Source organism: Trachurus trachurus (genome assembly GCF_905171665.1).
Source record: "Trachurus trachurus genome assembly, chromosome: 3".
In the NCBI taxonomy this organism is placed as follows: Eukaryota; Metazoa; Chordata; class Actinopteri; order Carangiformes; family Carangidae; genus Trachurus; species Trachurus trachurus.
The window spans coordinates 18,880,001-18,893,095 of record NC_139893.1 but is presented as its reverse complement, the minus strand read 5'-3'; the positions used below and the strand labels follow the sequence as shown (position 1 = coordinate 18,893,095).

Here is a 13,095-nt window from a genome sequence, read left to right as displayed (position 1 = left end):
TAGGGAATACAACCATTATTGCAGTATTATAATACTAAAAAGAGTTGATAATACAGTCACGTACTAAGTCCTACAATACCGCACTATTTTTAATTCTACAGGAGCAACATGCAGCTCCTGTTTCAATTCATCAACTCAAGGTTGTTACATTATGTAGCACAATGTTTTTGCTAGATTAGTTTTATGTTATAATTTAAAGAATTTGACATCTAATTCTAACAAATTCACATGAAGCTAAATTGCTTGCATTTGCTTGAGGTGCATCAATATCTCTGTTTAGGATCATTAGATGAAGTACTTCCATGAGCATATAGGAGCAGCAGTTAGCAGTTCATTCAAAGCTCATTTATGACCCAACCACGGTGATGCTGGATGTGTTGTATGGGCAAACAGACTTGAGATGTTCAAACAAAAAGAGCAGCTAGACTCTGCTTTTCATCTTGGTGTCAATTTACTCTTAGAATAAAGCTACAATCTCTTAAATACAGCACTAATTAATTTTTGATCTAGCATATGGGAGTCATGGAGGAGCAGAATATGTAGCACTAAGCTAAAGCTACCATCAGAGCTCCATCTCCAATCTGTTTCTTGTTTCAGATCTGATATGGACCCAACCTAATCCATGCAGTCAGATACACCTGCAACACACTGAGTTGCTGGCAGGTAGAAAATGCGAAATGCTTTATTGTTCCGCATACACATGATTTGTTTACACACAGCAAAAGACTGGCAACAAGATTTTAGCAGGGAAAAAATAAATCTAATAAAGCTATTAATCTCAGTGGGGCCACGTTTTAACCCCTCAAATTTGGTCTGATTGCTGGGTGTAGTTAACAGGGCTGCCTGATTCCTATTTAAGAGCTAATTTAAGTCAGCCTGCTAGCTTCTGACAGCTCAGGCATTTATCACATGGTGCCACATTGTGATAGAATTCTATTCAGAAAAGATTATGCCAGGGCGTTCTGATGATAATTTCACCATCTTTGAGAGCAGAGCTTCCCCCCACCCCTCTTTTCCTCTTTCCTGTTCGTACACCTATGACATTCCTTCACAGACTGCTTTTCTTATAGTCCCAGAGAAAGGTTCCACTTATTTGTTCAATGTCTAAATTTAACTGTTACCTGGATATCACCTCTGCAGACAAGCTGAACAGGTGGCCCCTCATTTTGGCCCCACAGCAATGTGTATCAGGGCTTCACACTCTAGGCTACTTCCTATAGTTAATTTATAGAGGTTGAATACAAAGCTACATCAAAACAGCATGAGGCAGCTAAATGGGACATTAATGCTGCTTGGCACACCATATATCTATTTTTTCACTTCTTTATAAAACTAAACAGTGGTCCAAGACCACCCTGTGTCACACTGTGAACAGTGGTTGGTCATTTGTGTTAGGGTTATTGACCTGACGAAGCGCTCAAGACTCAAAACTTTGTCATTGTCTCGTTTTTATGTAGTCCTCTAATAAAAATTCTGTATACTTTGGGAGCATAGGCTACTGTAGGGGAGACCGGGGATGGTTGAAACAAAGGGATAGTTGTAACACTCTCAGTTTGACCACTCAGAAATGAGCTGTGGTGATGTCATCAATACAGTCCATGCCCACTTACAAATGGAGCTCACAGGTAAAGCCTCATAGCCTAGAAATCTAGTCACACCCTAGCGGCAGCAAAAATATTTGCTCCGTAGGTGGGTCTAGAAACGAGCCATAGGAACTTTTTGAGTCTCGAACACCGATTGTGTTCACCAATCACAGCGTTCTATCTGTTTAGAGAGTCGTTGGGCGGGCTTAACGCGATGGCGACATACATTTTAATTGGCTTGTCAGGCTAACATCATCCTGCTCTTTGCTCTGATTGGTCGTAGCGCTACCCTATTGCGTGCAGAGGCAGTTTGAAAGACAGCCTTCATCCCGCCCCCTGGATTGAGCCGAGGTTTACCGGTCGTTTCCAGACTATACATTTTAATGATATAGTCTGGCTTGTCAGGCTAAAAGCCTCATGTCTCTGAGTTGAAAACTGTCTGTTCTGGAGCCAAAAAACGATTTTTCAGGTAAGAAAGTAAATATTTCCATCACAGCTATTTTTTGCGTAGTGTCCATTGTGTTGTAGATAGCCTACAGTTGTTTCACTTAAGCTCAAGTAGTAGTTTCTCTAGTTTAATTTGATATGCTGCATTAGTGCTAGCTTTGAAGCTAAATGCTAAAAATTGTTACGGTAGCTTTTTAAGGCTGCCTGGCATGGGGAGGGTTGTAACTGTTCCCCTTATGTTGACATTTTGTATGTACAGGGGTGTCCCTGCAGAAGTTCTCCAGAAGGCAGCAGCTGAAGTCATCCAGGAACATCTGTGAGACGACACTCACAAACCAGTTTATACTTTATTATTCTTTATTTTATTTAATATATATTTATTTATTTTATTGTATGTATTTTTATTGTATTTAAAGCAGAAGTAAGCGATATTTTTGTGTTAATATAAGTCTTAAATAGTTATATCTTCCGACAGCAATCACTTACATAGAGTGTTTGGACCGAAACACGGGTCTGTCTGTCACTCTGCTCTGCTCTGAGCCGAGGAGAAAACTTTTCTCGTATCCTACAAGTTTTATCCAATGAGGAGAGAGAACGGCACGCAGGGCTGTGTGTGCAGCCAAGGGATGCCGTGAATGTGGTGACGTAGGGACGAGGACTGTTATGGTGCGTTCAAGGCAGCCCGTAACTTGTGTTTTTCCGACCTGTGAAGTCGTACCAGTTCGATCTGGAGCTCAGAGCTTCTAGTGGTGGTAACAGGAATGGGGCCGGATAGAACACACCTCCTTCCTAGGCTTTCCACAGTGGAAACAACAGCCTCAAGGTTGAGGTGCAGCAGTGTGGATTGCCTGGCCATGACGTCATTAGTGCCAGAGTGGACAATTACAGTGTGGACAGAGGGATGGATATCAAGAAGTGCTGGGATGAGTTCAATGAAGTCGGTGGTTTTACCTCCAGATAAACAGTAGGTAATGGCGCCAGGGAGGGAAACGAACCTGATAATAGAATCACCCAGTATATCTGGGCGTTCATTTCCTGGGTTACAGTTGTAGATCGACAGCCTAGGATTGAGGGAGACTGACGAGCTGAATGTGATTGGATGAGAACATGTGTTGATTTGGCTAGAATCTCGGATGGGCGGGGCGGGGGAAGCTGAGTTTGTAGGTGCAACAACAGCAGCAGGTGGCTCCGAGGAGGAAGAAAGTGTATGTCATTTACAGCAGACAAATATGGGTACCACATGTCAAAATTTGAGATCTCTAGCACCAACAACCACTGAGTTACACTTGCTCAAACAAAGTGTTACTATCATCCCCGGTCTCCCCTACAGTGTGGCGAGTCCCCTTCTTCTTTTTGTCATTTGTGTTACCACACATTACGTATTTACCTACTTGCTGCCTCAGGTCAAATGTCATACAACACAACTGTAATTGAGATTATACAAAAACTCCATGCTACATAATGTTCATCCATTTCAATTTATACTGCCATCCACATTGGAAATTTCAAAATTATTGTATGATAGGGAAAATGTTCAGAACACATCAGTGATTTATGGAGCTACGCAAGTAAACCACATCCCATGCTACTTCACAGACGGCTGCACTATGCAAATAATGCAGTTTAGTAGTCTTGCTGACAGTATCTTGGAATATAAACATGAGCATATTTGGCTTCTTGAACACAAAAACTCAAAATTGCAAACCACATAGCTCCATTTCAGCTTGCCAACAAGCAACAGAGAAAAAGAGCTGTGGCATTTACAGCTTTCACTAATTAGTCAAAAATGTATAATTCCTCATGTTTCACGGCGTGTAAAATGCAACATCAGCTATGCAAGTGTTGAGTCAGATTTGCCAAATTAAGTATTAAAAGAGTGCCTGTGAACACTGTTGCTGTTACGAAACTAACCAGAGCTGTGAGTGAAAAACTGTGGCTGAGTTGTGGGTAAACACATTTATGAGAGCTGAAACACACACCCACCCTCAAACATCTTGGAGATCACAAGCTTTTTTATGAAGCTGTGAAATATTTTTTTGTATTAAAAGCAGCAGATTTTGTGATCAATATTTCAAGAAAAATCCAACCCAGCTATCAAAACTGCAGTGTTAACAGAAGCAGTAAACAATTTGTTAGACCACAAGTCTCTGTAAGCACACAAGTAGCCTAAAATAAGATTTTCATTCGAATTCTGTCCATTTCAGGAAAACAAATTTGATAACCCTTATAATTATTGAGACTCTTGTGTATTGTAATATAGCTCATATTTATGTAATTTTCTATGGGGACTAAAATAAGGACAACAGTATGTAGCTATCATCTATAGAATTAAACATAAAGTTATTACAAGGAAGAAAAGATAAATATGGGCCTACTTTTATTTGGAATTATCAGAGTTCATGTTATCCAACAAATATCTAACCAAATAGGTTGCTCACTTTAAGTGAGTCACTTATGTATGATGTATATACAGATGCAATGAGTCACATGACACACTAAAAACACAGCCAAACAGCCACTGTATGTGATCCTGTTTCACACACTGTTACAAATATACACTATTTTTGATGAGAATTAAGTCTTTACAGTGTCCTTGTACTTTGAGTACCCACACTGAGACTGAGTTTGTACGTTCAATAACACTCATAATAGGCAGACAGGAGAGCACAGATTAACATGAATGCATATATCATTATTTATCCACCCTGAAATATGCAAAGAGCAAAAGAGAGAAAGTATCTACGATTAAAAAATAAATTGTTCCTCATCAAAGCTGCAGATAGTGTATGATTTTCCCTTTTTTATGCAGAACCCAACATGACTAGTGCAACATACCTGTTTGGGGATAATTACATTACATACAGTATTAGCATCACTGTTTGAAAGAAATGGTAAGTGCGCTGCTGTATGAAACTCATTTCAAGAGACACTATGGGTCATATCAGAGGGTTAAAAAAACAGCCAATGTGGTTGTGTTAGGACTTGTTGGATTGAAACGATCAGGTATTTTCTATTTAACTTATTTCACATCATATTACCATCCTCATACTGTGCACAGTTTATTGAATGACTGAACATTAATCCTTCTGGCATTATACAAACAGCCCTTTGACCTGGCTGCTAAAAGAGATATGACACTTAAAGATGCTGCATGTAACCACCACACCATTCTCTAACTAAGACAGCATAATATCACTCATCCTAACAGACAGGTAATATGATAAGTTGGCAGGTTGAAGGCTGCTGTGTCGGTGGTGTCTCCGTTAGCAGTTTTTTTCTCCAGACTGGATCCCTGCAGACATGAACAGCTGTCCCTGTCATGGCTCTCTGAAAACAGCCACCTGTCTCCTCAAAACTCCAGAGGCTGACCCACGGATTGTCCACTTCTTGAGTGTGTGGATTATAGTATTAGTCTAGCATGGAAAAGCAGAGTGAAATCTCTAGGAAGCCCATCCCATTGTCACACAACTGATGCAAAGGCCAATGACAGCAAGGTTTATGTCTTTGAGGGGAACTAGGAGAAGGGAGGAGTGGGCGTAGTACAGTGTAGTAGAAACGAACACTATCTGGCTCTCACAGCCAAATGAGCACGCAGTAACACTGGTTGCACCCAGAGAGTTTCTTACCACTGAGGCATGTGGAAAGATAAATGAGAGAATCCGCACTCTTAAAAATTAATTGCAGTCTGCAGTAATAACCTTTCTGTAGGCATGCACCATGGGAAGCCGTGGGAGCACAGGGGAGCCTTTTTAGCTGGCTGGGGGATTCTTAAGGCGCCTGAGGGGGTGATTCCAGAAACGGCAGCAAATGGCTTTGGTAGCACATGCTGACTGGTGCTGAGACAGGCCAGCTGTTCAGTCTACTTGGCAGCCAGGCATCTCTAAAGCAGATCAGCAGACAAATGGAGAGCGTTGAGCCAGAAGTTGGTTCACTCGCATTCTAATAAGCAGCTACTCAGATCAGTCGCTTTAGTCATGCACCTGCCTCCAGTTTTACTTTTTGGATTTTTTTTATCATCATAGCTGTTGAAATTTGGTGAAAAACTAGTCTCTGTGTTACTCACCCCTTGATTTGTCAGGTGTTAATTTATCCAGTGGCCTTTTTCTCCTTTTGAAGATGTGTAACCCTCAGCCATTACATCAGCTAATCTGCACCCTCTGCTTGTCTGCCTGCTTCTTTTCCCCTGGCCTCTTAACTCCCACTCTCCCTCTTTCATTCGGGTGGGGTCTCACGAGCCTCTGCCTCTATTCCCTGGAGGTCATCCTCTCCTGTCTCCTCTTCGCTACAGATGGCGGGCAGTGTGGCAGCCTTTGCAGCTCAGCTCATCATCGCCCACGCTGGGCCCGCAGAGGGCATGGCACAGAGGAACACGTCTCAGCCTTCGGGGCCATTTGTCAGGGCTTTCCTTTCCCTAAAATGGGGATGCTGGAGTTCCTGTTTGTGTGCGTATGATTTCATTTCAAATGCAGGCAAAGTTAGAAAATGTGGACCCCTATGCTATAATATTTAGTAGTTATACTTTCAGTGGTCTTTGTCATACTAACGAACCTGCCCTAACCAAACCATACCCAATGACAAGTTCTTGAAAATTCACAGCTTTCACTGGAAATTGTTATGGCAGTCAGACCAGTGTTAATTTTGTCAGCTATTTTTCAATTTAGTTTTAGTCTTAGTCTTGTGTCAAATGCCCTTATAAGTTTTAGTCATATTTAGTCAGCTTGTATTCTTTTTTGTTTAGTCACATTTAGTCGACGAAAAGTCTTGGCATTTTAGTCTAGTTTTAGTCAAAGAAAATCCAAAGTATTTTAGTCTAGTTTTAGTCAATAGTCTTTTTTTAGTCTTTGAAAGCAGATTGACAGTAATGTTAATCACAACTAATCTACTCAAACCAATATTGACAGGCAGCTGTCAGATGAGCCAACTTTCCAGCCTGTGTGTGCGTTTATGTAGGCTATTTGTCAGTATCTAAACAGAGATACACACACACACACACACACACACACACACACACACACACACACACACACACACACACACACACACACACACACACACACACAGCGCAGAAGCGACCGACCAGCGCGGAGACGCGTCTACGCCAGGGACACACCGGCCGCAGAAGCGCCGCGAGTAGCCGCGAAGCGGAGCCCTTTGATGTTAACGATTGTGTCGTTCACACCAGCGCCGCGGCGATCCTGTCAAGTCTGGCAGGAAGTCGCACAAAGAAACAGCGAGAGAATCCGGTTAATTTTCAAAATAAAACACGGCGATTGACAAATGTAATGATGTGAACGGGAGGGCTCCGGCTCGCACATGATCTCCGTTGCTCGGAGCTTCGCAGCGCGATTCCGCTGCCGGTTTACAGCGCCCGCACCCCCCCTGCAATGGCCATGCGCCCCCCCCCGCCCCCCATAACCAGTTTGTAGCCTACTCGCCGCACATAGCACATAGTGTGTGTGTGTGTGTGTGTGTGTTCCTCACTCAGGCACACACACACACACACACACTCCTGGCAGCAGCGCAGGAGGATAAAAACATGACATGCATCCAGTGAAGGCACTTTTTGGATTGTAGCTAATTTAAAAGTCTGTGACGAAAAAAGAAAGAGACATTTTATTAAGTTTTTATTTGATTAAGTAGATTTCGTCTCGTCTTTTTTCGTCAACAAAAATGCGTGTAAATTTCGTCACAGTCAGTGTTTAAGGGCATTGATTTCGTCTCGTCTTCGTCTCGTTTTCGTCATGAAAAAAACCATCGTTGACGAATATTTTTCGTCTCGTCTCGTCTGACGAAATTAACACTGAGTCAGACCTCCTCCACTTACTGGACAGACAAAGACAGACAATATAACCCAGTTATGTTGTCTGTCTCTTTATGGGTACAATGCAAATTGCTAAGTGCTAAGAGCTAATATGGCATCATTTTTAATGGGGCACATTTGGGCTACATTTGAGCATATACAGCCTAAAAGGAAACACAAGACTTAAGGTAGCCGATCTTCTATCTTGTCAAAACAACATTTCTCTTTACATGACCAAAGCATTAAGGGAAACGTAGCTCAAAACTTAGAGTATGATTATCCCCCACATAAAAAAACAAACAAAACAAAACATTTAAGTGCAAAACTAAAATAATGTGGTCCTATCATAAAGCATTCTTTCCAGTAGTTCTGTAATTAACAGGGATTGCTAGGGAGGCACAGCAGTCCCAGTTTAGTCTTAGAGCATGGGGGGGGGGGGGGGGGGGGGGGGGGGGGGGGGGGGGGGGCACAGTGTGAGATTGTGACTGACGGTGTTCGTTTTCCCTTTTTGGGAAAGTTATGATGGAGCTGCAGTACCTACAAGTCGGAGAGTGTTCTGTGGCTGAAAATAATAAAAAAAAATTTATTTTTAAAATAATTTTAAATTAATTTTTTGTGTTAAACGCCACATTAGACTACAAAACAAATCCAAGCTTCAGGTTGAGGACAAGAAAGCGTCATCTCCAATAAATCCAGACAACACATCAGCACCACATCATCTTGACTCACCTTCTCCTGGTACTGCCGTCGAGATGAGTCCAGGGATTGGATTAGCGCAGTGGCGTGGCCCACAAACATGGCGTAGCAGGTAGCGCCCACAATCATGCTGAGGATGGTCAGCCACACGTCTGTCATGCCCACCGGGGGGTACATGCCATAGCCGATACACAGCATGTGGCTCATAGCTTTGAAAAGTGCGTAGGAGTACTGCTGTCCCCATGTGTCATTCTGGATGAAACAGAGGAGATGGGGTTAGTCAGGGTGAGGACATTGGAACACTTTATCTCTCCATCTTGCACACTCTCCCTCTCATAATGGTGTTGACGGCACATTAAAGGTCAATAAGCACTCTGACAGCTCACCCACAAACATGCACACATCCGACTACTCAAGGCACAACTAATAGCAGGTGCCCACTTCAGACTGTCTTTCAATGTGGAGCAGCTGGTGGGGTAAAACATGCTTCTCAGTATGCAAATATTTGGAGCAAAGCAGACATTTGGTCAGGAGCCTAAAACAGAGTCCTGAGAATGGGCGGATAGAGCATGAGACACTAGAGGCTTGCATGACGGAAAGTAGGTCAGCTATTTAGAAAAATGTGATTTCTCCGTGAGTTGTCTCATTTGTAGATAAATTGCCCTTTTTTTCCTTTAGATCCTGATGGTAGTTCATAGTAAATCAATATCAACTCTCTCCTGGGGGTGACATGTCTAAATTGCTTTCAAACTCATTTCCACAGCGGAAAAGCCACGAGAGAGATAGCAATTTTATTAGTGCCCTCCTGAAAAGGTAAGGAGCGATGACCTAGCGAGATAATAAGACAGCTACTGTAAAAGAAGACAAAAAATGTCCCCTAATAATTCTAATCAGGGTCAGGCCATCTGCGACTGAGTGTATCAATACTAACCAACTCTTTGTCTAGCAGTTAATGTGAGCAAAACATGAGGAGCTTTCCATCAGAGAGGTGCCTGCCCCTGAGGCTTGAATTAATTCAGAAAGATAGATTTGTTATTCTGTCACATTGAGAACCGTTCTTCAATGTAATGCAATTAATTACACAGTGTTTACTGTGTGAGACAAAACAAACTCCATTTTGATGTAAATGAAAGGCTACATCCCTCACACGGGATTTCAAACTAAGTACATTATAAGGGTTCCCCCTCAACATCTGAGGGCCTCTCTGCGGCCCGACATGCAGAGAGTTGTTTTATGGCAGCTGGAGTCTGTGGAAACAGTGAGAGCAGTGAGATGAAGCACAACTCTGAGCTGTAACAACACAAGAAGAAAATGCCTAAATATAATCTAGTCAGAACTGCATGAAATCGTCTTGTGAGAAGGCATCTGGCATGTGAGCACACACTCCAGAGTTTCTGAGATGCATGTATTAGAATATTTAATACCAGACTAATGGTAGAAGTAAAGGTAAAAGTGGAGCTTGTTATTAACAACAGAAGAAATTGTGAACATACCACTGGGATTTTTTTTTTCTCTAAAAAGCAGCACAGCATGGCAAATATCTAGTATTGCTCTGTGGGACTACTTAAATCTGCCTTTCTTTGTTGCACCCTTATGTTTCAGACAATGTTTATTTCTCATTGTATTCAGGGTTCAAATATGTTTTTCAAGAATAAATCAAAGAGATTAGTAAAGCAATCATATTCTTGTTTTCACTGATGCAAAAAAAAGACATCAAATCCAATCTTAATCCATGCATACTGTACTGCTCCTTAATGATGAGCTGCAGTTTACATTATGTTGCCTGACAGCTCTGCCTTATGTAAGTTAAGATAATCCCCTTACAACTTGGCTCTCTGCATATTGAACTAGTAGTAAAATGCATCTTTCATGGTGCCAAAGGGAATAGAAACATAAAACTGGAAGCGGACGAGGTTTGCATTTAAGCATATGCAACTTGGCAGCCTTAATATATAACTCAATTTTGTGTCTTCATCCATATAAATAAAAGACAGAGAGGTAGGGATAAACTGGCAGGACCACCTCACCTGAGTGTGCTTGTACATCTCTGCACAGACAAGTTATGGAAAACAAGCTAAAATTAACCTAAGAGTGAAACATCTCAAGGGACAGTGGTTTGCACACATCTGTTGTTTCTTAAATGTAAGAGGAGCAGATTCTGTGAAACATGTGAGCATGTCAGAGAGGCAGCGAGGCATGGTGAACCAAATACATCATACCTTGAGCAATGTAACTACTCGTGTGACATCCGTTCTTCCACAGAAACGAGCATAGAGCTGACTAGAAGCTGGTTTACAGTATGTCAACTCGGAGTTGGCTTCTCTACTTGTTGTTTTGTGGTCACAGTTTAAGAATAAATTTACTCTGGCCTGTTAATAAAATAATACATTTATCATTCTGCCTAGTTGAAATTAAAACATGAATTAAGTCTCTACTGTAAGCTTCAAATTCTAATTTAGCTGTGATCACACAGGAAACCCTGCTTGATCAAAACTTTACCAATAAAGCTTTTTTTCATTTGTATTGGTGAATCAAGAAAAACACAGACATCACAGACTACAGTGGGGTTAACATCATACTGAATTGAACACAGACTATGATCAACTGAGGACAGGAAGGAAAAAACAAAAGGCCGGGGCCGGGCAAATGCATTTAGCACATTATCATTAACAGAGGTCATTCAATGTGCTTAACAGAAATAAAAGAAGCATAAAAATGTGTGATTAAAAAATGGACTGCGGAAAAAAACAAACGAAGAAAAAGCTTGTTGGATGCAGAGATTGTTAATGAGTCTAAGGCAGAAAGAAGGTGAAGTGACTGGGGAGACTGAGGTTGTTTTGTTTTGTTTTTAATACATTTGTAGCGGCTAATGGATGAATAAATACCTAAATACTGTACATTCCACAGGGATGCCTTTATAATAGTCATACACAGCACAGGCAAGGCAAGGCAAGGCAATGTTATTTGTATAGCCCGTTTTTACAAACAGTTTGTCTCAAAGGGCTTTACATGGCACAGGCACATACACAACTAAAAAATACAGATCAAATAATGGCAGATGAAAAATAAATATGAAGACTTAACATATGAAACAAATGAAAATGTTAATGTGAGTTGTCAAATGTCTGATGAAGTGGATATGTTATCGTTATGTAATAATAATAGTAACTGGAACAGTTTTGTATAGCATGACTGTGTGGTAGACATAGAAAGAGGAAAAGAAAGAGAAGAACAGAGAAAGAGGAGGAAAAACAATGTGATTGTCGATTGTGTGTGTTTGCTAATGCCAATAAATCTATTCAATCTAGGGAGCTTTTATTCCATTGTATGGACGTCTTTCAATTTCTCACTGTTGACCCCACCAAAGTTCAAACACTGCCCTATTGACACTCACATGGCTGTGTACCGTATATTGATAAGCCATCAGTTAGAGAGCCGTCCCTCAGGGCTTTAAAATATGTTGATTTACTGTTAGGCTGAGAAGAGACGACTCCCCGCCACTAAACCTGACGATAGCTCAGATTCCTGTGGGGCTTATACTCTTTTGTCACACATTAAGTTAACATCAGCTGCGGGTGATTCGGAGTCACACATCAGGTGTGACACAGTCCGCTTCCGTAAGCAAATAAAAGAGAACACTATTATGAGTCAGGCTTTTACAGAGGCTTCACTCAGGCAGCTGTTAACAATGAAGGGAAATTAAAGCACAGCATGAACGTTTACTGGAAACTGTCAATATACAGCCAATATTGGATAAGAGCCGTCTGTCCTATTCAGGAAATCAATGTTCCATGCTCAGCCTCACCGTCTCTCTCCTTTCACAGCAGGGACAGATGTCAAGAGCTCCAAATAAATAAAAACAACCAGCAAATTGAATAAAAGTGGGCAAATGTAGCAGATAAATACATTTGATGTATGGTTTTAAATGACAGATATAGAAGGCAACCCTTTCCCAGGATGCTGAGGGGTTTTAGTACAGTAATTACTGAAGCTGACGGTTGAGATAAGACAGGGCATAATCTGATTCAAACAGGAGGGAGGACTCGTCGCAGAGGCAGCACTTACCACCATCTTATTTTTGGACACCCAGCAATCGGCGGGGAAGTCCTGCAGCATAGGTACGAGGAACTGCAGGCAGCCGTCCCAGTGACACAGCAGCAGCATCATGCCGATCAGGTTGACTATCCTCACCATGGCGCTGGCCAGGTCATAGGTCATGTGGAAGATCTGAGAGGTGGAAGTGGAGAGAGGAAGCAGGAAACAGGGTTAGGGCAGGATGACTCAACATGCTGATCTCTCTACAATGAAAACACACACACACACACACACACACACACACACACACACACACACACACACACACACACACACACACACACACACACACACACACACACACACACACACACACACACACACACACACACACAATCAAGTGGGCTTTTCCTCCTCCACAAGTAGTTCATCTTTAATCACATCATGCACAGCGTTTGTGGTTTAGAAATTAGGTGACAATGTACTGTCTGCCTGTGGAAACCACAGCTTATTATTACACTGCAAGTAGATGAG

At 41.7% G+C, this 13,095-nt stretch overlaps 1 protein-coding gene across 1 annotated transcript in view; it reads right to left on the bottom strand.

The window, feature by feature from the left end:
• hcn4 (hyperpolarization activated cyclic nucleotide-gated potassium channel 4) overlaps positions 1-13,095 on the bottom strand; it is a gene marked incomplete at both ends in the record, with an annotated part of 80,674 nt that overhangs the window by 27,728 nt on the left and 39,851 nt on the right. Inside the window, 2 exons of the mRNA XM_084001801.1 lie at positions 8,560-8,778; positions 12,592-12,753. Coding sequence (XP_083857927.1) covers positions 8,560-8,778; positions 12,592-12,753 — 381 coding nt within the window. The remainder of the gene's footprint in view (positions 1-8,559; positions 8,779-12,591; positions 12,754-13,095) is intronic.